At 46.4% G+C, this 27300-nt stretch overlaps 1 protein-coding gene across 3 annotated transcripts in view; it reads right to left on the minus strand.

The window, feature by feature from the left end:
* Positions 1-536: 536 nt before the first annotated feature.
* BAZ1B (bromodomain adjacent to zinc finger domain 1B) overlaps positions 537-27300 on the minus strand; it is an 83848-nt gene continuing 57084 nt past the window's right edge. For all 3 annotated transcript variants that reach the window (XM_037880885.2, XM_037880886.2, XM_037880887.1), the window contains 9 exons: positions 19957-20055; positions 19339-19516; positions 17833-18018; positions 12968-13115; positions 10927-11074; positions 8661-8779; positions 5280-5431; positions 3135-3238; positions 537-2448 (listed from right to left, as the gene is read on the minus strand). In XM_037880885.2, the coding sequence (XP_037736813.1) occupies positions 2082-2448; positions 3135-3238; positions 5280-5431; positions 8661-8779; positions 10927-11074; positions 12968-13115; positions 17833-18018; positions 19339-19516; positions 19957-20055 (1501 nt within the window). In that variant the 3' untranslated portion in view covers positions 537-2081. The remainder of the gene's footprint in view (positions 2449-3134; positions 3239-5279; positions 5432-8660; positions 8780-10926; positions 11075-12967; positions 13116-17832; positions 18019-19338; positions 19517-19956; positions 20056-27300) is intronic.

Genomic DNA, 27300 nt, shown 5'->3' on the forward strand with positions numbered 1-27300 from the left:
GTTCCACTCATCCAGTCTCCCCCTCTTCCCCAGCTCATTCATGGAACACGGGCAGTTGCTTTGTGAAAGCAGCCCCATTTCTCCTCAAGATGCCAACCATTCAGAAATGGGCTGCGAGGGGGGGAGAGAGCCCTGCAGCGAGCACCACTCGGCTATGCATGGACTGGCAGCAGGAAAGGACTCTCTAGAAGCAGTTTTACAAACACAAGTACATAATGTTTATTTTTAAATTTCCAATTTATTACAAGCACAGCCCTTCGCAGAACCCCCCTCCCCCCCCGAATGACAATTATTTTTTAAAATAATGTACAGTTCCAAAGGGTTCACTGTGTAGGAGCTACACAAGACAAAACCACACCTTCATGGGGGTGTCAAACACAAGTGTCAGTGCTAGTTCTGTGGGATAGGATGGCGGGGCTGTGGGGGAGGAGAGAAGGAGGCTGGACTTCTGTTCTAGGCTCACAACAGTGACTAACAGTCCAGGACTGAACCAAGTGCTTGATTTAAAAAACAAAAACAAATACACAACACTGGGCTGCCATCTTCATTAACCTTTTTATTCTCAAATCATAGGAGTTGCACCAGGTTTTTTTTAAATTTAATGATCAGTACAGAATAGCCACACAGCTATTTTGTTCCAATTTAAAGACATAATAAGAGGTTCAAACCCTGATTTTGTTAGACCAAAATCTGTCATACGGAGGGAGTGGCAAAAAAAGTTTTGCTTAAACAGAAATCAATAACTCAAGTGGCACAAGGTGTTGGGGATTCATGACAGAGCAATGTCTCTCCCCCCAGCACAACCTATGTTTCCCACTAGTCAACCGCTGTATAAGTCAGAGTCTGCCCTTCTGCTGCATTACAGGGCATGGCAGGTGGGTTGGGGGGAAGGGAGGCTGAGTTAGTGGAGGTATTACTATAAAAGTAGACAGCAAATTAGAAAGGGATCAGTGAGACCTCTCTCCCCCCTCCCCAAACAAATCCCCCAGCTTAACTCCAGCTACTGAGAGGAAAACAGGAGTTTTAGAGGGAAAAATATAAAGCAAACACGTTTTCATATAAACTGTACTGTACATGTGCCAAAGCAAGACAAAGGTATCTTACAAGGTGTTCTTTATACAAGCTCACTGCTAGAAACAAGTGACTTAAACTAGAAAATTAATTTAAAAAGTTACATGGAACAAGTTTCTGCTGCTTCCCCTCCCGGGGTTTTCTACGGGATGTGTGGGAATGCCATGTCTCTGATATGCCTCTGGCATTTGGTTTGTCCACTCGAAGGGCTACATGATTATGTGCTGTTAAAGGTGAGCAGGGGAACCAACAGTCTATTCTTTGCCATGTCCAAGTGGACCGCTGCAGTCAGAAGAAAGGACAAGCTCCTCAGAGCACGACCTCAGGAGACCGCTCCCCCAGAAGAAACAGAGGAGAGAAGCAAGAGCACCTCAAAGCCATTTGTATTATGATGCTGGTGAAAGCCATATCTCCATAAATGTATGTGCTTGCTCACTCTACGCGTCCCTTCATTGGGGGCTCAAAATTAACACCATATAAATATACACATACAAGAACTAAGGGCCATTGGCCTGATCACACTCAGTCCTTCTGTGAAGCAACATGATCCCGCCCCATACTAGAGGAGGGCTGGTTTCACATCACAGGCAGCAGATGGCAGGAGGTCCCACAGCGCTCCAGTGTTGGCTGCTCAGCTAAAGGGGAAGGAAGCAGCTCCATTCTGAGAAAGCGGATAGTGCTCCAAACTGGAGGAGACTTCACACTCCCCTGTCCAATGAGGCTTAGGCCAGTTCTTCCGCTTGCCCTCCCACCTTCTTCTTCTAGCAGGACAATCCCATAAGAGCTTTATGTATTTTGCTGGAAGCAGTAAGTCACCTCTGCTCACTTGATGGATGGCCAAATACTTCAGGAAGATACAGAGAAATTACAAACTAGAACTGGTCACGGGAAAGGCTGGATTAATCAAGAAGTGTCTGCTGCTTCCTAAATCCCTTCAGACAGCCAAGCCTGCTGCCCAGCAGCACCAGAAGGCCTGCTCCAACTCTGTCTCCCCCCAGTCTCCCTGCTCCTCATTTCTTTCTCTTTCGCCCCCTGGAATGTTCAGTGGCCTCTGACTCACTGTCCCCTTCCTGCTCCTCTAGTCCCTGGCGCCTGGCAGAGGGCTTCTTGCGTTTTCTGCGTGAGTACGTATGGCCAGGCAAGTGTTTGTGCAGCATGTCAATCAAACACTGTTCTGTCTTCTCCAGGCAGGAAAGTACGTGGCTCCCATTCTGATTGTAGTGCTCAGCATTGGAGAACACCTGTTTGATGTCAGAGAGGAACTCTAGCACAGAGCGATAGCTGCCACATGAGCACTTGCTCTGCATAGTCTGGAAGTCCATGGGGTTGCTGATGACCTCAAAGTAATCTTCAGCTTCCTCTGTGGTCACTGGCTCCCTGCCGAGGAAGGAGTCAAAGACAGGAGAATAATTAGCGTCAGACACTGGTATTACCTAGATACTAGCAGGACACTCACACAAACCGGCCATATCCACTGACACGGACCTGCAGCTCCCAGCAACACCACAATAAACCTTGATGCCTAGAGCCCTTTACAAGCCAACCAAATACCCAACGTCCCCTGAGAGGTGGCCTGCTTACAGACAGGGAAACTCAGGCAGTTAAAATGCCTTGCCTTTCATTGAAGGGAATTGCTGGCAAGGCTGAATTTGAACTCTGGAGATGACTATATCCACTAGAACATGCTTCCTCTGGAGGGAACTCTGAGTGGTTTTCAGGGGAGGCGGTGGAGAATACACTGCTCTCCTACCTCAATGCTTGGCTGCTTCCATTACTGTGCAGAGAAGGGAATGGGAGCATGTCACTCCCTAGCTTTAGGGGTCAATCTTGGCTCCCTCCATAGAAACTAGTCTCCAGAGACACTGAGCACAGGGGTCCCTAATGTAACAGACAGACCCACTTTTCTTTCTCTGTACTTATTCTGCTTCTAACACACCCAGGCCTCCAGGCCAGCAGCAGCCTGCGACCATAGCTACGTGCAGCCCTGAAGCTTAGCCAGTCTCACTGCGCGAGCAGAGATCCAAGGATAGTTCACACAGGGAAGGGAGCTCTATGTGCCTCACCTGAAGGGCCAGCTGAAGCGGTACTTGATGAGCTTATTGAGGATTTCCTCACACTTCTGCAGCTCCAGGTTCTGGCGACGTGAAGTCTTCTTCGTTTGAAGCACCTAACCACACAAAGTGGAGCAAGCCATTAAAAGGAGAGGAACTGGCATATGATTTAACAGTAGCCAAAACAGTTCCTAAGGACTTGCCCACACTGAGGCTTGGTGAGCAGCAAGTCAGGGTGTGACTGTACCATGCACTAAGTCGCCATGAGGACCCTGCTACCATGCACTAAAAGTTCTCTAATGCACACCAGCAGGGTCGTCACAGTAACTGTGTGTGGCAGGCTAGTGCGCTGAGCATTCACTCACACCCTAGCTTGCTCACTGCATGGACAAGCCCCAAGCAGAGGAAAGTGGGAGAAGAGTTTTCCTTTTCAATCCTATCACAAGCAGGTGCATCAGTGGGTAGGGGAGAAGTGATACTTCTGTGAAAACTGAAGCTTAAGGCGTTCAAACCCCACCATCATCTCTGCAATAATCAAGAAGCAAACTGCTTGGCTGCGGGAGCTTTGATGCTAGCAGCCAAGAAATGCCATGGCAGCTTGAGTTACAAAATGGGAACCCTGTCCAAATGCTCTCACAGGAATAGTTTACAGGCAGCCCTGTCCTTTTTCCAGGGGCAGGAAGCTTTTTCAAAGAGGTTCAAAGACAGCATGGTCAAAGCAAGTGGCCAAAGAATAAATAACAAATGGAGTATGCAAATCCCTCCCCTCCTTACCCCCTGGGTAGACAGCATAAGACAGGCAAAGGAGAGGAAGAAAGCAGTTGTGGTGCCGTGTTAACAGGCCTGCAGCAGAGGCTACCATGCCATTTTAAATACCAAACAGCAGCTGATGGCCCCAAGCTTTGCTGTACTCGAGAAACAAGCAGTGCACAAGGTCAGCCATTTGCCTAGGGATTTGTAGCAGGTCAGCCACTACTGTACTGGCGTCCCGCTCAGCTCTGAGCTCTGCAGGGATCACTGCATACAGATACATTGATATGGAGGGAACTGCAGTTCCCATCCTGGACCTAGGCTACAACTGTCAACAAATCAGATTTGTACTGGGAAGAGGGGCAGGGAGCTAACAGGACCTGTCTCCTCAGCCCAGAGGGTTAGAGAGAGTGACAATATTTTACCAAGGTCCACAATTCCCAGCAGCCAATCATGTTGTTTAGATGAGACCATTCCTCACTCAAAGGTACCTCTAGTTGGCTATGGTGCACCTCCCCTGATTTGGAGAGCATGCGAGCAAGCAACCAGAAAAGGCCAGCAGAAAAGGGGTCTCCTGTATACGTTAGCACAAGGCAACTACAGTACCACTAGCCATTCTTTTACCCAACCCCAGGCACCCTAATGCAGCAGGAGCCTGAGCCCCAAGCCTTGCACTCCAGCCCAAGACGCAACAGCTGTTGATGCTGGGCACTTTGGGAGGAGCTCCTATGACAGGCTATAACAGCAGTACTGTTAACACTGGTCACTAGATGTACAGCAGATCTGTGGGAAGCTCCTGCCACACCGCACCATGGTGCTAGAATGCCAATATCCCCTCGTAACCCTAATGGCTACATCCCCAGGACAGTCAGCACAGAACCCCCAGCTCCACCCTTCCCAGGGCACCCACAGGATTGGCTCTATTCAAACACACAAGGTTTTATTCATTAAATGTCAAGTGAAACCTAAACCAGCTAAATTATGTCCTGAAGGTTGGGGAGTGACCGTCCGGACAACAACTGTCAGAAAATGGGCCAAGCTCGGGGAACGAGGGTCCGGCATTGCTGGCATTCTATCACCATCCCGGACCCCCTCCCCCCCTTCCCCCACCTCTCTGCACAGACATATGGATACTATTAAAAACCCTTTAACAAGCTGCAGGCCGCCTGCTAATCAAGGGGGACAATGTGTGAAAGCGGCTGGGGAAGGATGCCTGGCATATCTGTGCTCCGTTTGTGCTGGGCCCTTAAGGATACATGGCCTTTGTTAGACAGACCTCAGTCCCGTATGGATTTCACAATACAATTCAGGGCATTTCTTTGAGAAGGGGAGGGGAAGGAAGTGTGACACCTGTTGAGTTTATAACTCATGAAGTGAGCAATCTCCTGGGGGCAATTTGGCTCTTACCAGCTCATCAATGTCTGCTCCGTTGACAGGTGTGGCCCGCTGCCGGGGTCCTCTGGTGGCATGCAGTGACTGTTTCTTCCCTTGGTGCCTGCCTTGCCTGGAAGGGTACATCATTGTACTCTGCTTGCCCTTGGCTGCCTTCCTGGGTCTCACTGAAACAGCCAATTTTAAGAACAGGTTCACTTTTGGAGAGAAATCTGAGAGAGCCTCAAACCAAGGAGAGAGGATGACAATGGACAAGAGCCCTTCAGCCTCTTGGAGAGGTGATAACGTTAGGAGCAGAAGCCAAGTCACTGAGATTGCCTCCATCACAAACACAATAGCAAAAAAATCTAATCTCTGCAGAGACAGTTGCATATAACAGCAATAGTGCAACCATTCAAAGAAGAATTTGGTGCCCTGAGGAGTGGCCCCAGAGGGTTAAAACAGAGTTGCACCATCCCTGCCCAGTCGTACCAAAGCAGGGATGGTCACACTGTGGCTGGACAGGTGCTGCTTTTCACCAGTCTTTACTCACTTCTCGTACACTGAGTAAGCCAAGCAATCATAGGCCTTCTCCAGGTGAAGCAAATGTCCCCTTTCCAGAATGGACACTGGTGGTTGGCAAGGATGTTACTCCTACTCATGGGTGACCACACACACACAGAGAGCTAGCAGGCCCTCTAGCTGGGAGGGGATTTGGATTTCTGAGGTCTTTGTGAGCAAGGTTCAGCTGTGGCAGTGTTGAAGCAGAAATGTCCTAGTGCTAAAATCCTTATACCCCCAAGCCCTCGAAGGATGCCGGGGGCGAGTGGGGCGTGAGTTAAGCCTTGGAGATAACTTACACCTTCCTTTGCTGTTCAGACCAGAAATGTGTGGGAATCCCTTGGTTTCCTGTTGTCCACTTGCTCACTGCCAGAGTGTGGATGGCTGAATGGGTGCCTTTACAGGCATTTACAAGTGGCCCACACAATGGGATAAGCCAGTTGCTAAGTCCCCCTGAAAAGCTAACTGTGTTCACAGTGGGTGTCGAGTTACTCTGGCAGGGAGCTGCTCCACATGCTGGAATTGGTAAACAATGGAATTTTATTCCAAACATTGGGGCTGCTGCATTATGTTCCAGATAAATGTTTTTGCCCATTTGTCAGCCTGCCTGTCACCATTTTAAATGGAGGGAATGCAAGTGTGGTGACGAACTGTCTCCTGTCTTAAATTTCTCCTGCGACCCCTGTGCATTGAGTGTACGTTGGCCTTTCTTCCCGAGCAAGCGCCTTCCACCTGGTCATAAATGCATACGAAAGCCATGTCCAACATGCAGCAGTCCTTCACTTGTGGCCTCTAATCCATCCCTGTCCAATAAATCATCTTGTCAGGCCCCCTGCAGGAGCAGCGTGTGTCAGGGCAGTGGGACGTCTGTATACTGTTGCTCCTGCTTGTGTGTCAAGTTCACAGCATGTGTTAAATGTCTGACAATCCAACATTCTATATTCTATCCTCAGGATAAACGCTACACAAGGATTAACTGGGACTTCTCCACTAAAACAAAAGTTTTCCACTATGACCTTTCCATGCTAATGCCCTGTAAAGCTGGGGGTTGAGTTTAAGGCTTTATTTTTAGAGACAGTAACCCTCTTTTGCTATTGTCTGAAAACGCTTGCTTTGGTCCTGGAACTGGAATGCATCAAGGGCTGAACATACTCCAAGTGTGGACATGGATACTCCAAAGAACAAAGAGCAATCAGAAGATCAAGGAACACCCCAAAAATTGAACAAAATAAAAAAATGTGTAAGGCCTGAACCAGTCAGCTGGAGCTCAGTAGTACAAAACACTCCCTGGCTGGAGACAGTCGGGAGAACGTATACAAATCCCCTAGGTCTCGGTCACTTAATTCCATCACCAGCTTTAGCTGAAGGGTTTGGTCTGAAGCTAAAACTTTCATGTCAATGACGGTTCAGCTGAAAGCAAATGGTGTGCATGTGCATTTCAGGGATCTTTCCAGTTCATGCTTCCTGATCTACTCCAGCAGGGCAGCGTCAAAGTCCCCAAAAATAAAAAGGAGGTGGAGCGTGGCAGGAAAGAAACTTTTGGATTTGGGGTGGAGAAGCATTTGTTTCACTTAGTCTGGAATGCCGTTCTGAACCCTGGTGGGTGAAGTAATATATTTTACTGGACCAACTTCTGTTGGAGAGAGAGAGCAGCTTTTGAGCTTAAAACAGAACCTTTCTTCAGGTCCTCGAAAGCTTGTCTCACCAACAGAAGTTGGTCCAATAGAAGACATTACTTCACCCACCTTGTGTCTCTATTATCTTGGGACCCACGGCTACAACAACACTGTACACATTTTGAACCCTGTGACTTTATTTCCCTCGGGGCTTGTCTATATTAGTGGCTGGATCAACGGGCAGCGATCAATCCAGCGGGCGTTGACTTATCGTGTTTAGTCTAGACGTGATAAATCGACAGCCGAGCACTCTCCTGTTGACTCCGGTACTCCACCAGGGCTAGAGGTGCCCGCGGAGTCGACGGAAGAGCATCAGCTGTCGACTTACCACAGTGAAGACACTGCGGTAAGTATATCTAAGTACGTTTACTTCAGCTACGTTATTCACATAGCTGAAGTTGTGTAACTTAGATCGATTCCCTCCCTCCCCCAGTGTAGACCAGGCCTCAGCTTCCTGAGAAAGATCAATCTCTGAAGACAGTTACTACAGCCCTATTAGAAGCTTCCCTGTCAATGTCTGTTCAGGTCGGAGGGGACCTGACTCATACTACAGCCTGGACAATAGTCACTTCCTGTAGAACAGCCAGTGTCAAGTGAAGGTGACTTAATAGCGTAAAAGGGAATCTCATGACGACAGGCAAGAATTAAACTACCCACCCCTAACCCCAAAACAAGATAACTTTTAGTTTTGCATTTAAAAAAGTAAGTTTTGGGGTGGTGGAGGAAGAGAGACAGCATTCCACTGCCCAGGGACAGCAAATGTTGAAGAGTAAAAAGGCTATTAACAAATAATCAATCATGCTGCTTGCTAACCCTTCACTGCTGCAGGCCCCTGCTGACAACTTAGCAGCAGTTTTTATGGCATCAGCTGTGTATCAAGAAGTGTGGATCCTTACACTGGAATGCGAGCGTGCTCCCACTCCTTTGAGTTGACGTAGTATTTAAACTGCTGCAAGGACAGTCTCAGTCCTGAAGTAGCAAGGGGACTGAAGGCAGTCGATTCCCAGTTCTCCACAAATGTATCATGCCTGCAGCCTTCTCTGAAACGGGCCTCCTTACACATCCATGTGAGAACCCAACCTCTTCCTCAGATAGGACACAAAGCCTCAGATAGGATACATGACAAAGATGGAACAGACTACAGCTGAGCCCACATGATAACTTGTAGCTAAAGACTTACATTTCAGTCCAGCAACCTCATAATCTTCTTCCTCTTCTTCATCCTCCTCAGCATCTTCCTCATCTGGGCCTACCTCGCCCTCTTCAGCCTCCTCCTCAGCAGAATCTTCGGTATAGTTTCTAAAAGCAAGAAAATTAGTTAGATGTCAGACTCTCTGAATAAACTAGCAGAGCCTGGCTAGCCTTGACCCTGGGAGTTTCACTGCACGTTTGTTCATACACACAAACTTGCTGACCACCTCAGTCTAAAACAAACATTTGCTTCAAATTGCTTCACACTATAGCAACCTGTTCTTTTTCAGCCAGGATATCATGTTAGAGTCATGGCTTAGATGGCACTTTCAGTCTCTTGCTACTTTCCAAGCTATCACTTTGGGGCTGACAGATTTCAGCCCAAATGCTAAAAACTTTCAACAGCTGAATACATGTGCAGAGAGAAACCGCTCTGCTGCTGTTCCACACATCTCGGCAATATGTTACCGATAACTACACTTAACACTGTTTGCAGTGTAGTTATTCCTCAATAAGGACAAGTGCTTTGGGGTTTGAGGAAGAATGTCAGGATACCACATTGACTGTATGCAGGCCGCTTGCTCATGAGGTTCAATACTACTGATGCATGGGAAGCATCTGAAACATGCAGTCACTGCCAGCTTACACTGTGCAAGTGCAATGCAGCCAAGGTGGCCTTACCAGACTCCCCACGCATTTGGTCAGCCAGTTCTTCCTCAACTCTCCTCCCTCCGAATCCATACTAAGTTTGTTCGAACAGGAGATGTAACATGAGTGCGCAAGTGGTAGTGGAGCAAAGAAAGAAAGAAGGTGGCCAGCAAACATTGTCAGATCTGAGAAGCCCCATTAAAGGGCTGCTTAAGAAGTTTTTGGGAGGAGACAGGGAGAGAAGAGTGTCTCCTTCCCTACTCCATCTCACAGCAGTGCCACTTTTCATGCCCTCCGTGGAGCAGAGCTGATTTAATGTGCTAACAATCAGGCAGACATCACAGTTACGTTCCCACCTTTACCGAGCACAGCACTGAGGGTGCACATGCACAGATGTCATAAAATGCAAAGTTCTGGCTCGCACAGTGAGTCTGACCCTTTACATACATCTAATTCGGGGTAACAATTGTAACAAAAAACAGGAGCAGAGAACAATATGCATGTGCAGAAAGAGACAGAGGTATGCTGGCTGTGGAGCAACAACTTTGAATTTTCTGCCTCGCATGAGTAAAGTGTCCCTCATTAATGAAATGGAAAAAGACTAAGTTCATGCAACACTAAGAGCTGGAGGGTGTTCCAAGGCCAACCTTCTCTCCCATTCTATTCCAGCTGGGAAGAATAAAGTAGCAAATAGATAAGACAGGTGTTACTCCACCTGATGGCTCACATCCAGGAGCAAAGCAGCTTGCAGATGACTCTGACACATCAAAGCAACTGTGATCTCATGCTAGAGCAGCTGTGTTAAAGCCTTGCCATTTCAGAACAAGCCTGATAAACTCCTTTCAAACCGTGCCCAGAGAGTAATTAATACTGTTCGGCCCATATACCACCTGCATATGACAGTCTAATATACTTTGTATCACTGGTCTGGAGGGAAGGCTGGCTAGATACCTATTCTTCAGGTGGTAGTTGGTAGTCTCATCCCTCTGGCATAAGTGAAAATGCGAACCACAGACAGTTATGATTAAAAGAGGAGAGAAAGTAGGTATCAAGTCTTTTGAGTTCAAAGGTGAGTGATATCTGGCTATCATGGTGTAAACAAACAGTCATGCTCAACATTGTTCTCTGCTAAATAGCAGACTATGGGCTCAATGCCTCTCTTTTGGATGGACAGGACGTTCAGGCCACTTCTGAGAGCTCACCTCAGCTGGAAGTCAGAAAGGACTGCAGTGCTAGGAAGCATGTTCCTATGAGCAAGCAGCCAGACTCACTGCTCAAATGAGCTGAAGCACCAAGTGAGTTTCAGCACTAATAGCAGCCCTTTATTACTGCAAAGACTTTTTTCCACTGCTACAGTGAAGTTATTTATTTAATCCCCTCAAAATGTCATGGGTCACTACAACACAGGTGCTCTAATGTAAGAGCAGCCTGAAAAGATTGCTCTGCTATTGTTCAAGTGCATCAGGTAATCTAGGTATTTCCCTCCTCTAAAAGCAGTTACTGATTAAGGACGAATGCTTTGGTCTCTTTGTGAAAGACTCCTTAGTTCTCAGAGCCTGATTAGAATTCCTCCCCAGTGAAAGCATTAAGAGAAAGGAGGGTCTCACCTCCCCCGGGAGCTGCGCCTGGCGGTAGAGGGCTGGCAAGCTGGGCACTGCCACTCGCCATCTGGTATCTCGTAGAGTGCTGGTCTCAGACAAAACAGGTGGAAGGCTTTGTTACACTCATCACACAGGATCAGCTTGTCATCCTCACCTAGGAGAGGGGAGAACTTGCATGAAGTTTAGTAGCACAGCTCTGCTCACCCTGTGCAGAAGCAGCTACCAATACAATGGAGAAAGGGACAGAGGTGGAGGGCCACAAAAACTCCTCAAACAGTATTGCAGCCTTTTAAAACCTATGGGAGTTTCCCAGCCTTGTTGAGTCTGGCTTTGAACAGCACAGCGCAATTGCCCAGTAGGAATGCTGCCTCTGTGCTCCTCACTAACTTGAGCGAAAACCTATTTTGAGCCAGCTGCTTAGTAAAAACAAGAACTTCGCAATGTGACTCTCCTCCCTACACCTGAAATTCTAGTTCTGTCAAATCAAGCCAATTGGACCTCGGTGGGTGCCTTTGGACTCAACTAGGGCACCCTCTGCTAGCAATGGACAAACAGTTTTTGCAATGCTTCAGAAGACTGCCCACAGAAGGGATGCGCTTCAGCTGTTCAAGAGGACATCTCACTCGGTCCTCCCAGCTTCCTCTTTCTACTGATGCTTAGTTCCCAAAGGCTAACCTAAAAGTGCAAAGGTAATTAGCATGAGCCCCTGGCAAACTAGGAGAGAAAGTCCGTGTGGAAATAGAACCTTTGCTGCCCCCACCTCCCATGAGCATTTCAAGAGAGCTCAGCATCTTCCAGTGCACAAATTCAAAGCAAGACAAAGTTACAATGAGGTGCTCTGTGCTGCCAGGCTCTTCTCTAAGGGTAGGGAGATGGCTGTTGCCTGTGCACACCTCCCATCCAGAGCACATCATGGCAGGGTGACTGCTGGTGACTCTCTCCCTACATTCCCTCCCCCATAACCCTCAATTTACGTAGCTCCCCTTCGCAGATTTTCCCCTGTATGCAAGACATGGTATAAAGGTGGACTCCTCTGGCCCAGGTCATTTTCCTCCTCCACTTGCCAAAGTAGTAGTAGTTCAGGACATGGGGCTTCACCTCTCTGCCTACCCTCACATGAAGAGCAACAGCCAGGAGTTGCTCTCTCCCAGCTCCTTCTCTTCCACCCCCATCAACCGCTCCCTAGAGCAGAGCATAGGTTGATGGTGGATAGCCTCACTCAGCCTAATCCCACCTTGTTCTCCCCTCTTCAGTTGTGGGGAGCAACCAAGAGATGGGTACAACTCAGAAGGCCCCTAGAAAATTCAAGCCTGAAAGTATGTGATGTGAATACAGACAAGACAATAATTGTTTTCAGGCAGTCTGCTTTGACCAAATGGAAGAGCACTAACAGAGGGCATATATAAATAGCTCTTAGCATGCAGCAGCTTCACCTATCATCACAGAGCCAAGTTACAGTGCATATTAGAAATATGACAGTTTCATTTAACCACAAACACTTGTGAGAGTTATTTCCGTCAGAAATGCTGAACTCAGAGTAAGCCCCAGGTTTGTGTAGGATGGCATGCACTCTGGATATGAAATGAAGGCATGACCGTTCCCAGAAGGGTTTGTTATTCTGAAGAGGCACTTTCATACGATAGGGACTTGTATCCAGGGATCCAATATTTAGAACACAGAACTTTCATAAACACAGAAAGACACAGGGAACAGCCCTCTGATGATGTGCAAAGCTAAGAAAGACCTAGTGTACTGCAGAGAGAACCAATGATAACATCTTGGCGTGCAGGAGAGGCTATGGAAATCACAGTCCTGCAGTGTTCTGTAAGTTTGTAAGTTATATAAAGATATTTAATTTGACATTTGGTCTTAGGGCTCCTGTGACATGTGTGTTTCTCCTTCTGAATGAGTGAATCCTGATGTTCAGAACGAAAGCGCAGCCAAGAGCAGGATGTGGTGACTCACTACAGGAGCGTGCTGCCCAGGTAGCGCATGACAGGCACCAGCATTCCCCACTGTTAAACAAGCTTGGGGCTGGAATCCATACCTTTCTTGCGACACACTTTGCATCTGGCATTCTCTGCAGACATATCCCATTTGATACAGGCATCCAGCATCCCAAGCAGCACGTGCATGCGAGAGAAGGTCTGGGCCTCCCGGATTGCTGTCTTCCACTTCTCCACCGCTGAAGCAACCTGCAGACAGAACTAAGTTTATACCAAAGCACAGGAACACACCTCACTATAACTTGAAGACTTTTTACATCTTTTAGTTGGGGCACTTGTCAGCCATAATTCAGCTATTGTATTTTCTACCTTCTACAGAGCGCCTCAATCCTATTTGAGGCTTACCCTCTCACCAGCCTCACTGGGCCAGACATCTTGTTCATAACACTACGGACCTTTTGTGCTTCATGACCAGCCTGAAACAACCTACACAAACTGCACTACATTCTTTACTTTGAAAGTCTAACCCAAATACTTGTCAGTCAAAGAAAATAAACGGCAGAATTTTAGCCCCATTAAAAGTAGGATGAAAGTTAAAAGGCAGCTGGCAGGCATTGTTCAGGTCATGACTGCCGAGAACAGCCTGTGCTGCCCTCCAGTGGACACTTGAAGAGCATTCATGTCGGTCAGCAAAGATCCATTAAACAGTTTGCCCTCAGAGCTATTTAGTTGACAGGTGGGTGACAGTGACATCAGCCAGTCAGCTTTGACAAGCAAAGCATTCCAGGCCCCAAATACAAGAACAGTTATTTTCACTGAGTTGCGATAACTTCAGCACATTTGAGGTCCTCCCATTAGCTGCAAATGAGACCATAGTATTAAAACCTGGGATTTGCACCAACATGACTGCTGGAGTCTGCACATAGTAAGCCACCCGTGAAATCTACATTTCAGCACCAGAGGTTTAAAAACAAAGTTGCAGTAAATTGGAAATGCACTAGAACAGAAGCAATACCCAGCCACTGCATGTTCAACTAAAAGGCTAATCCTCTGCTTTACAATTATGAGGTGATGGCCTAGTCTTGACAGGGACATAATAGGACTCAAGTTAATGTTCTTCTACCCCAGGAAAATGAAAAAAAACAAACAGTGAAGTGTCAGATGGGAGAAGACTAAACTCTGCAGCTGACAGCAATTTGGGAGCCAAACAAAACCCAGGATTTTTGCAGAGTTGCACATTCCCCTCCCACTGACTTCGAGGAAGTGCAGTGTATACTGGATGTTTGGAAAAAAAAACACACAAACTGTTTTAACATCCTAATATCCTCACTGTCGCTTGCTGGTGTGGTACCTAGAGCCGGAGACACTGCCAGGGCCAGCAGAAAACTGCACAGAAAGTTGTGCAGATTGCAGGGCATCCTGCCATTTTTTGCAGAACATTGTTGGGGTGCCTCACATATTGTGTAATTGATTTTCCAAGTAACTGTTCCATGGCTTTTGCAGTTAACATACTGGATCACTGGGCCAAGATAAATTTGCAAAAGCTGTTGGCAGATTCTGCTCAGATTTTTCTACCCAAGTCCGTGGAATTTACCAGATCTGTAACACTGTTTCCTAAGCTGTATGAGGCTGGGGCATTTCAGCATTACCAGTCTCCAGGGGAACTCTGTTTATTGTTGCACCTTAACCTGTCAGGCATAGCATGAGATTCAGTGAAGTTACTTGCAATCTCCTGGCTAGAGGAGAGAGAACTCTGCCACTGCAACAAATGAACAAACACTGAGCGTGACAGGAAAAGCCTGCTGTGAGAAGGACAAAGAGCAGGCTAGAAAGCCTATTGTCTGGCAACCTGAGAATGAAAAAATTCCCATCTGAATAAGAGATTTAATTGCTTGTTACTGACCTTCACTAAAAAAAATCCTGGCTGCATTGAGGGTATGTCTACACTGCAATTACAAACCTGCAACTAGCCCATGCCAGCTGACTTGGACTCATGGGGCTGTTTAATTGTGGTGTAGACATTTGGGCTCAGGTTGGAGCCAGGGCTCTAGGTTCCTGCAAGATTGGAGGACCGCAAAGCTCAGGCAGCCTGAGTCCAAATGTCTACATTGTAATTAAACAGTCCTGCAGCCGAAGCCCCGCAAGCCCGAGTCAGCTGGCATGGGACAGCCATGGGTGTTTAACTACAGTGCGGACATACTGTTAGTGACCAATGCATCCAAACTTATGGCTAAAAAGCAAGAAATGGCCTGCTGCCTGCTCCCACGCAAATACCACTGACCAGCAGAAGGGCTAGTGATCTGCCCATCCCTCTCACTCCGGTCAGTCAGTTGTGACCGATATTGTACTGTAGGCAAAAGGCACATGGCTAATTCTGCATGCTCTCCCTAATGTACAGTATGGGGTACATCTGCTAGTCAGGGCCATTTGCATGGAAACCAAAGCTCGTTTTCACATACTGCCTTAGGTCAGTCTGTTAATGTACTCAGTATTTAAGTTCAGGTCCATGCAGGAGCTTTTCTTAGAGGGAAGGTGAGCTACAACAATTGTAACATTCATTTGCATTTCAAAGCTGCAGTAATCACATTTTCTTGTCAGATAATTACATTTGAGATCCAAACAGTCCTTACAAGGTCACCTTAAAAAGCATTTCCTAGTTTGGCAAAAAGCAAATTCCAGATATATTGAGGTGAAAAGACAATGTACTTTAATGCTAAACATACCAAGTTATGCCAGGAGACTCCCACCAGCATAGCCAGATGTAACTGGTACTTTACTGGCTGTCCGATCAATCTGCTGCCAAGACATAGGCATGACAGTAAGAGTAAAGAAAATTATTTGTAAGAGATCTGTGACTCCAGGGAGTGGTTTAGACTGCCACACTCTGGTAGTACTGAAATCTACAGTCACCTTTAAGCTCAACTGGATAATATGAATAGAAGTAATAGAATATCAGGGTTGGAAGGGACCTCATCTAGTCCAACCCCCTGCTCAAAGTCACACTAGACAAATTAGGTGGTGCTAGAAGAATTAACCTGAACACTGAACTCTGCTGGGCATGCATTCCCAAACTGTGTTTAAAATACCACCACTCCCGTTTTTTATTTACAGAGTGGGAGTCTGAATGTTCTAAGCAGTCTTAACAACACTGAAGGAAATTCAGCGACATTAGGAAAATAAGCCTGTGTTGACAATGGGTGGCAAAATTCTCTATTCCCAGCTCTGGTGTGAACCGGGTCAATCAAGTTCAACACCCATTGGATCAAAGCATGCTAGACACCTGGCTTTGCTATGAGGAGTGTTGAACTCCATAACCCTGTTCATGGTAATAGGGGTACTGTTTGACAGTGCTTGAAGGAGTGGAGAGAGCAATCCAAGATCTGCTACAGTGGCTGACTTGACACCCATTGTCAAAAATGGCTGAGTTTGGGGTAGATACATAGATAAACAGCCACACAGTTTTCAAAACTAGTTCGGATCTAGTACTAGTATGGAAGGAGCTAAAGGCTTATCTACAGATTTTGTACTGCTATAACTATATCCATTCACAAACCAAATGTTCTTAAATTGGTACTACCCCTAGTATGGACCCAGTTCTACAGATATGAAAGAATAGCTTATTCTTGTGAATGTTCCTGTAAATATGGGAAGATTGGAATAGAAAAGATCTGGATCATCAGAGATTTATTAACTCTAGAGTTTTAGTAGGATAACTAGACCTTCCCTTTGTGCGAGTTGCTCTGTTGTGCTGGAGGATTCATCAAGAACTAATTAATTGGACTTTTCTATACAAAACAAAATCAACTGAGTATTGCAGAAAAACTGAGGGATGCATCAATTCCCACAGGGTCTGGTCACACCTGAGACAACTCCGCAACCTCTCTGAAGGTCACAGTGTAACTGACAAAGGCTCTCCCCTCCCTTCTAACAGCAGCTCAGCAGTGGTGATAAGAGCTCAAAACATGCAGAAATGAATGCATCATAGGAAGCATCAAGAGACTCCTGCTCTTTCATAGTGCTGGAAGCCTCTGTAACATCAATGGGAGCAGACTTGGCCAACATGGAGTGCTTCTGAAATAAATAAGTCATAGGAAACATATCCCCACGTAATGCAGTGCACTGAAACTGCACAGTGCTCCTCTGTTCCACATCTGCACCAGGGTGGACCTCTTTAGACACCAGAACAGCTCCTTTGATTAGATAGTTGCAGTACTCCCACCACACTGCCCTGGAGGGACTGGGGGGAGGAGAGAGAGAGAGAGAGAGATGGTGCTGCAGCGTCTCTCTCTAGGTCTTCTTGGCCTCCTGCATCTTAAGTACACCTCTTCACTTCTGCTAATGTAGCTTCTCTGTTGCAGGCAGATGCAGCTCATCTCCCCAGCTGCCCAGTCAAACTGCATGGAACCCTCAAATTCAGCAAACTCCGGATCTCCCAACCTACCAGTACCTCTGCCCTTGTCCCCCTTGCATAGCACCTATCCTACTGCACCCCCACTCCCCAGGAAACTTCAGCACCCCACAGGTGCCTCTCTATAGGTGAAGGGATTAAGAACACTTGGCACCTCCTCTACTAGCCCTTTCCAAATGGATGTAACATTTTCATTAAGTTTTTAAAAAATACTCCCTGAGAAGCTCTTATTTGAAGATCCACCCATGGAGCAGGGAACCTACGACCCCTACCAGCAGTGTAGTAGGGGCATAGAAACCAGAAAGCTAAATGCACTAATCAGTTTAATGCTTTTAGGGAGGGAATAAACTATGGATTCTGAAACATGATTTTTATTGTGACAGCACCCATTTTAAAATGTATGAGGCAAGTCACCCACCCCACAATGCTGATTTGATTGCACACAGAACCTGAAATGGGGCAGGATGAGGCGGCAGCACTGGGCTTCATACCAGATGGAGTAAGCCCAAAAAAGAGCTATTTAAAAGAAGAAATGGATCCTACAGTAACCAATATTACCTTGGCTTCTTCTGCCATTTTCTTCTCTTCATCTACCTCTTCCACCTTGGCAACAGAGTCCTCTCCCTGATGTTTCCTTCTCTTCTGCTTAGGGGCCATGAAACCTTGCAGGAACTTCTTAATGACACTGGCCTGGAGGGCAATCACACATTCCCCAAAATCCTTTAGGCTCTCCAGCGAGAACACCTGTTGGGAACACCACAAAACCATGTAATAATAGGACAACCTACCCTAACCAACATCCCAAGTAGGCTAGTCCTGCAAGTGTAGACCAGTGACACTCAGATTCCAGAGCCACAAGTAGCTCTTTAATGTGTCTGTCAGCAGCATATGACATTAAAACACTGATTGCATCATTAACCAGTCTAGATTATTAACCAGTCAGGATGCTTTTACTACGTTAACCATTTGTAGTTGATAAAATAATACCCGGTCAGTCATTTTGCTGTGAGAATATAAAAACTAAATATTTCCGCATCATACTGTTTAAATACGAATATATAGTAGTATAGTAAATGAAACAATGTATTCACACCACTGTGGCTCTTTTGGGTAATGCTGATCGCTAATTTGGCACCTGAACCATTGAGGTCTGAGTATCACTGGTGTAGACACTCGATCACTACCACAATATCTTAAGTCCAAAGTCTACCCCCAACTTAGTTATGGCATCAGCATATTTCTGTTGCCACCAGACAACAGGTTGTAGATTCCCAACTCAAGGTGGTGGTCTTCCTGGATAACCCTGACAACACAAGCAGTCTATAAAAAACAACAGAACCCACATTTTTTAATGCCTCTCACCATGGTAATTAAGCACCAGAGTAGACTTCAAGTAGTTCACCCATTTAGGCACTTCAGCAGCCTAGGTCCCCTGACCCCATAGCATTCAGAGGCAAGAGGGGCAAGGAAGTGAATATTTTTAGAAGTTGTCAATGGACTTTCAGAGGAGCTCTCAGCAGCTGATTTAGCTTCTCTATCAGTACTGGCAGGTGTGGTGAAATGTCGCTACAGGAAGGCCAAAAGAATTGAAAACTGCCAATTCAGGGTCATCCTTAGGATTTGGAGCAGTTTTCAATTGTTTTGGCCATCCTACAGTAACATTTCACCACAAAAACCTGCGGGTATGGATAGAAAAGTTAAAACCACTGCTGAGAACTCCCCTAAAAGACTCCCCTTTAAGAAGTCATCCAAAGTTGTGGGAAATCAATTGATTTAACAGTTTTGCTGGATCTCCAGCCTCAAATTTAAGATGGCACTTATGCAGAGAAACGTGAGCTACCGGCTCTTATCTAGATGTTGATGATGCATTTAGAAATACCACTATGGAAATACAATACACAAAAGGGCAAGTCGCAACTGAATTTCTAGAGCTATTTGCTCAAGGGAATACTTAAGAGCAGGAACCCATAATGGCTACAAGCCCTGGTGTGCCAAAACTTTGTCCTAGTTTTTCACCTTTAGAGCTACTACAGGGGCATAATTTTAATTCCTGTGTTCCCTCACCCTGGCTTCAAACTCAGATGTCTCATCAACATATCCCAGCCCTCCTTTCTGTAGCCGAGTCGCCACCTCAATAAGATCACTACGGAGGAAGTTGAGCAGCTCCTGATTGCCATCACAGGACTTCAGGCCCAGGTTTTGTTTCCGAGCCAAGTGGATGGAATGTGTGAGGTCCTGATACCTGGAAAAAACAAGAGACCACCTCTTGAACAGATGCAGGCTACTACACAGAACGTAGTCAGTAATAGCTGAAGTGTGCTGGAGGGAACAGCAGAAGCCCAAGTTTAATCTGCACACTCCATCAGCTACAACTGTACAGAACTATCAATTTTCAACAGCATGCTGTAGCTCTGCCACTGAGGAACAGTGCCCTTATTTTCAGCTCTGACTGCAGCAGTTTAAGAGCTGACAAGGTGTCTTGGTGGCTCAGACTTTTGCTGATGGAGAACTCGCAATATGTTCCTGAAAAGAAAAGCAACCACTCTTCCCACCCCCTTCCTTTATACGCACATGATCATAGCTTCGCTTTGTGCACCCATGCTGGTAGCAGGATGCTTTACCCTGAACAGAATGCACCTTGCAACAGGCAAGGTGTATGCAAAGTAAGAATAGCAGCCTCACCTTTTCTGCAGCCGCTCCTTCAGCTGGCTCTCTCTTATTCCCTGGGGGTGCAGGCAATCCAGCAGCTCATCTAGTTCCTTCTGACTATCACAGAGAAACCTGAAAGACATAACAAGCACTGACACCAGCTCTGCTGCCTTAACAGGTAGCGTAAAAGCCTCCTCTGAGATGGTCAGTCCCACTTCCTGCCTTACAGGTATTTGTGAGCTATGACCCAATCCAATCCCCACCAGGCAAAGTGACAAATCATTCAAGTTCTATTATGGTGACGCAGAGGCCTAAAGTTGCCCCCATTTGCTATGTCTTAGATGCAGCTAAGTCTAGGGTGGAGAAAAAACAGAAGATGGGTGGGTGGGTGGGGGGGTCATTTTATTTAAGTAAAAATAAATGTATATTTAAGGCAGCAGGTTTCTGTTCATACACATTTACCATGCCTCCTCCATCCAGGGATTTGAATGTAGAACTAACAAACCTTAGGGAACTCCCTCTCTTAACCCTCACCCAAGTGCTGTCTCCCTCAACTTGCTCTCCAAGCAATGAAAAGGCGGTTATCTCCTCAGCAAGGTGTTAGTGAGATTCGGGACTAATGACAGTCCTCTAAACGAAGGTAGTGCTGAGACCTCACCCTAAGTCTCTTACTAGAGTGTTGTCTGATTTTTTTCACTTAAACTAAACAAATCAACCTCCTTGTCTTCTTCCCCAAACCCTACTCTAACCTGGGAGAATCCAAGCTGCATACTTGGGATGTTGCTAAACCCTCCTTTATTTCTTAAACAGGACAAAGCCATTTGGGAAATAACTTTGGATGTTTGTGACCTTGGGGAAGGCTGTAACAGGTCAGGTGATCTGTCCCAGAGACTATGCAAGTGGATTACTCAATACATCACAGCTTGTTACTAACTAGCATGTATGCCCCTTCCCTCAGGCATCAGGGCCCAGGCAACCGCCACAGCATGACTGAGAAATATTCCTATATCAGACCTGTGCAGGCCAGCCATTTGAAGCTCAGCCCATGCCTTTACCACAGCACGGTTAATCCTTAGGCGCTTCCGTAATACACGATTTAATAATACCAGGCCTGGAAAAAGGCTAATGTAGTACCCATCTTTAAAAGAGGGAAGGAGGAGGATCCTGGGAACTACAGGCCAGTCAGCCTCACCTCAGTCCCTGGAAAAATCATGGAGCAGGTCCTCAAGGAAACAATTCTGAAGCACTTAGGGGAGAGGAAAGTGATCAGGAACAGTCAGCATGGATTCACCAAGGGCAAGTTATGCCTGACTAACCTAATTGCCTTCTATGATGAGAAAACTGGCTGTGTGGATGAGGGGAAAGCAGTGGACGTGTTGTTCCTTGACTTTAGCAAAGCTTTTGACACGGTCTCCCACAGTATTCTTGCCAGCAAGTTAAAGAAGTATGGGCTGGATGAATGGACTACAAGCTGGCTAGGTCGTCAGGCTCAAAGGGTAGCGATCAATGGCTCCATGTCTAGTTGGCAGCCGGTATCAAGCGGAGTGCCCCAAGGGTCAGTCCTGGGGTCGGTTTTGTTTAATAACTTCATTAATGATCTGGAGGATGGCATGGACTGCAGAAGTTCGCAGATGACACTAAACTGGGAGGAGTGGTAGATACGCCAGAGGGTAGGGATACAGAGGGCCCTAGACAAATTAGAGGATTGGGCCAAAAGAAATCTGATGAGGTTCAACAAGGACAAGTGCAGAGTCCTCCAATTAGGATGGAAGAATCCTATGCACCACGCTACAGACTAGGGACCGAATGGCTCGGCAGCAGTTCTGCAGAAAAGGACCTGGGGTTACAGTGAATGAGAAGCTGGATATGAGTCAACATATGAGTCTTGTTGCCAAGGCGGCTAACGGCATTTTGGGCTGTATAAGCAGGAGCATCGCCAGCAGATCGAGGGACGTGATCGTTCCCCTCTATTCGACATTGGTGAGGCCTCATCTGGAGTACTGTGTCCAGTTTTGGGCCCCACACTACAAGAAGGATGTGGAAAAATTGGAAAGCGTCCAGCGGAGGGCAACAAAAACGATTAGGGGACTGGAACACATGACTTATGAGGAGCAGCTGAGGGAACTGGGATTGTTTAGTCTGCAGAAGAGAAGAATGAGGCAGGATTTGATAGCTGCTTTCAACTACCTGAAAGGGGGGTTCCAAAAAGGATGGATCTAGACTGTTCTCAGTGGTAGCTGATGACAGAACCAGGAGTAATGGTCTCAAGTTGCAGTGGGGGAGGTTTAGATTGCATATTAGGAAAAACTTTTTCACTAGGAGGGTGGTGGAACACTGGACTGGGTTACCTAGGGAGGTGGTGGAATCTCCTTCCTTTGAGGTTTTTAAGGTCAGGCTTGACAAAGCCCTGGCTGGGATGATTTAGTTGGGATTGGTCCTGCTGTGAGCAGGGGGTTGGACTAGATGACCTCCTGAGGTCCCTTCCAACCCTGATATTCTATGATTACACATTAGATGTGGAGTCTAGATCGGATGCCAAGTTCCAGAGAGCTGTTCAGCCATTCTTAGCTAGCGAGGTGTGGCATAGTTTAGTTTACACATTCCCATGCCTTTGACACGAGGCAACGTAGTATTGCCACTGACGTCTAGCGACACATTTTTTGCTCCATTCTAGGCGATTTCCAAGACTGCGGCACTTTTCTCAATAGTTTTCTTATGTAGTTCATTGTCCTCTTCTTTTCCGTCTTTCATGAGGTGGTATTCAGTCAGGAGCTTCTCTAGAAATACAGTTTTTATACACTCATACAACATGTCCAAACCACAGCATTTTCGCAAATCATTGTCACATCATTGTAGGTGTAGTTAGGACTCCTTAGACCCTTCCTGTTCAATATGGAAACCACTAGCTCGTCACTGTAAGTGGTATCTGCACAGAAAGACTCAGACGAAGGAATGCTTACTTTACCTTATAGTAACTGTAATTTTCATTTTTGTTTGCATAGATCCCATTACCCACCCTCTGTCCTGCTCCTTCAGAGTACATCTCTGCTAGAAGTCTGGAGTAGTGAGAGAACTGAGAGGCAGTTGGGGCTAACTCAGTCCTATATACCCTTGGGTTTTGGCGGGGGAAGCATTAGGACATGCAGGGCACAGGCATGGGCCCTACAAACAGTGTTGGTCAAAAGATTTGCATCTCATGCACACAGTTAGTGGAATCCACACAGACAAAACATCTTGAACTGTAGGATACAAAGCCATTCTTCTCTTTAGTTCTTATTTTTGTCACAGTAAGTCACATTTGTTTTATTGGACTAACTTATTCTGTAGCTGTGTTGCTAGAATGAGTCAAACGACTAAAACCACCAGGCTCAAATTTTCAAAAACTGTTTTTATTTTTTTTCCCTGGATTTTATATTCAACAACTTTGGTTATTCTTTTAAAAATACAAAAAAATAAAAACAAAAACAAAAACCTCCCACTCCCCCAGCAAATGCTGTCTTATCCCAAGAGGAGCTGTAACAGTCTCTTTCTAGTGGTTCACCTGTATCTCTTACATTTACACACAACATAAGGGGAACTTATGTGGACTATTTAGTTTGGCTGACTAGAACTGTTATGGAGCAGTACTAACCATTCCACAGTCGACAATGCATAACTGTATTTCCAATTTAAACCCAACGGTGGCACTCCCTCTTTACTACACAAATAAAGAAGTATCTGCCTGAATGTCAGGCCTGGGCTACACTGGGGGGGGAATTCGAACTAAGATACGCAACTTCAGCTACGTGAATAGCGTAGCTAAAGTCCAAGTATCTTAGTTCCACTTACCTGGCGGTCCTCACGGCGGCGCGTCAACCGCGGCGCCTCCCCCATTGACTCTGCTTACTCCGCCTGCCAAGGTGGAGTACAGGCATTGATTCGGGGATCGATTTATCGCGTCTAGACGAGACGCAATAAATCGATCCGAGAGATCACTCACTACCCACCGATCCAACGGGTAGTGTAGACGTACCCTGATTAAGCCTGGAGCTTCCTGGAGCCGAGGTAGAACTTTTCTATCAAATTTGAAGTGAATTGAACAAGGGGTTCCATGGCACCCTAAAAAATACTGGGTAACAAAAAACATTTGGCTACTGAGAACAGTTTACATGTAGTTGAAATGTAATGTCTGGCACTAAAGATCAGTCACTTAAACTATTTTTAAATTGTAATTTCCCAATGCTCCAATAGCCCCTTGCACATAACCCAGCACCCCTGCAGAGGTTGTCAGATTCATACTACTGCAGATCTGCCAGCTCTGCTACGAGATCCTCTGTTCAGGGAGCCCTTATGGAGCACAATTCCATTATGCACATGAGGTACGGGAGCTTTCATAGAATCAAAGAAGATTAGGGTTGGAAGAGACCCCAGGGAGGCCATCTAGTCCAACCCCCTGCTCAAAGCAGGACCAACCCCAACTAAATCATCCCAACCAGGGCTTTGTCAAGCCAGGTCTTAAAAACCGGTAAGGATGGAGATTCCACTACTTCCCTAGGTAACCCATTCCAGTGCTTTACCACCCCCCTAGTGAAATAGTTTTTCCTAATATCCAATCTAGACGTCCCCCACTGCAACTTGAGACCACTGATCCTTGCTCGGTCATTTACCAGCACTGAGAACAGCCTAGCTCCATCCTCTTTGGAACCTCCCCTTCAGGTAGTTGAAAGCTGCTATCAAATCCCCCTTTACTCTCTTCTTCTGTAGACTAAATAAGCCCAGTTCCTTCAGTCTCTTCTCGTAAGTTATGTGCCCTAGCCCCCTAAACTTTTTTGTTGCCCTCCGCTGGACTCTCTCCAATTTGTCCACATCCTTTCTGTAGTAAAACTGGAAGCAATACTCCAGATGTGGCCTCACCAGTGTCAAACAGAGGGGAATAATCACTTCCCTCGATCTGCTGGCAATGCTCCTACTAATGCAGCCCAATATGCAGTTAGCCTTCTTGGCAACAAGGGCACACTGTTGACTCATATCCAGCTTCTCATCCACTTTAATCCCCAGGTCCTTTTCTGCAGAACTGCTGCTTAGCCAGCTGATCCCCAGCCTGTAGCAGTGCATGGTATTCTTCCATTCTAAGTGCAGGACTCCGCACTTGTCCTTGTTGAACCTCATCAGATTTCTTTTGGCCCAATCCTCCAACTTGTCTAGGTCATTCTGGACCCTATCCCTACCCTCCAGGGTATCTACCTCTCCCCCCAGCTTAGTGTCATCTGCAAACTTGCTGAGGGTGCAATCCATCACATCATTCAGATCATTAATGAAAATATTGAACAAAACCGGCCCCAGGACAGACCCCTGGGGCACTCTGCTTGATACTGGCTGCCAGCTAGGCATTGAGCCATTGATCACTACCCACTGAGCCTGACAATCTAGCAAGCTTTCTATACACCTTATAGTCCATTCATCCAGTCCATACTTCTTTAACTTGCTGGCAAGAATACTGTGGGAGACCGTGTCAAAAGCTTTGCTAAAGTCAAGGAACAACACGTCCACTGCTTTCCCCTCATCCACACAGCCAGTTTTCTAATCATAGAAGGCAATTAGGTCAGTCAGGCATGACTTGCCCTTGGTGAATCCATGCTGACTGTTCCTGATCACTTTCCTCTCCCCTAAGTGCTTCAGAATTGTTTCCTTGAGGATGTGCTCCATGATTTTGAGGGACTGAGGTGAGGCTGACCGATCTGTAGTTCCCCAGATTCTCCGCCTCCCCTTTTTTAAAGATAGGCACTATATATTTGCCTTTTTCCAATCGTCCAGGACTTCCCCCGATTGCCATCCATGGGCAGCTGGTGGTAATTCTGGAAGCTCCTGCAGAGCTTTGAAAACTCGTGGCAATCTCTGCACTTGTAGAGGGAGTAAACCTTGCAGTAATGAGTTTGTGAGCACCAGTGGCTGTGCCATAAACTAGGATGTAATAAAATAAGTTATGGACTATACAGGACAGAAAATGAAATTGCTGTGCTATGCAATGCATTACATACCAATCCTTTCCAGCACATCAGACTGATTTTTCAGTTTACTTAAATGGCTATAACTTAGTGAATCTAACCCTTTGGCTAGATGGCTGTAAATTCAAATGCCAATTTTAAACAATCTTAGAACATAAGAACAGTCATACTGGATCAGACCAAAGGTCCATTTAGGCCAGTGTCCTGTCTTCTGACAGTGGCCAATGCCAGGTGCTCCAGAGGGAATGAACAGAACAGGCAATCAAGCGATCCATCCCCTGTTGCCCACTCCCAGCTTCCGGCAAACAGAGGCTAGGTACAGAGGCTTGCCCATCCCAGCTAATAGTTATTGATGGACCTATCCTCCATGAATTTATCTAGTTCTTTTTTGAACCCTGTTATAGTCTTGGCCTTCACAACATCTCTGGCAAAGAGTTCCACAGTTTGACTCTGCATTGCGTGAAGAAATACTTCCGTTTGTTTGTTTTAAACCTAGGACTCCATTTATGAGCTTTGCCCATGTACTTGGGAGGTCAGAATAGAGAAAGCATATACATTACAAATAATTCAATGTCCAGACTGTCTGCTACCCTTCACAGCAACTCCTGCCAACAACAGGTCCTTCTTGGAAGTGCTATTGGAGCCGATGTCACCATCTCCTCATGTGGGGAAGGGGGGGAGAAAGGGTTGAGAGGAGTCTCTTGTGATCTTGGAGTCATTTCCTTCCAGTCTTCCTCCTAAGCCTCTGCCTCCTTCCTCACACTCTCTCACTCCCTTTTTGGAGGTCTACTTCACTGAGTCGTCTAATCATGGACTTAACTGGTGAAGTGGACCCTACGTCATTTGTAGAAGCAAGAGGGACAGCAGCATCTCCTACAGAAGTGGGACCAGATTGCCCAATAAGACCAAGGTGTAAAGTCAAATGGATAAGACTGAGAAAGTGCTATGGCTCAAAGTGATGTCTGACAAGAGATGTAAGGATGTTTTGCTGGAGATCTCTGGGCAGCCCTAAAGTCTGTTGATGATTGAGAGGATGATCTGGGAGGAGTTCAACTCAGGGAATTCTTGGGGAGAGGAAAACGGGGATGGATATCTGGAAAGGGTCTCTGCTTGATCCTGGAGAAAGAGAGAGTGAGTGAGGAGGAGTATGTCTGTTCTAGAGGTGATGCTGGCTGTTCAATGCAGTGCAGAAGAATACCAGTACTGAGAATATAATTCTTCCTGGTGTTGGTGGCATTAGTACAGAGGACAGTGCCAGGGGCTCAAATGTCATTAATTTGTAACAGATTTGCAAGTACTGTTCAGGATTTCTGTATAACAACAGGACTGGTATAGAGGGTGGGGGCACTGGTACTGGACTTCGATGTCTATATGTATGTAGTTCCACTTGCAG

Source organism: Chelonia mydas, chromosome 17 (assembly GCF_015237465.2).
Source record: "Chelonia mydas isolate rCheMyd1 chromosome 17, rCheMyd1.pri.v2, whole genome shotgun sequence".
NCBI lineage: Eukaryota > Metazoa > Chordata > Testudines > Cheloniidae > Chelonia > Chelonia mydas.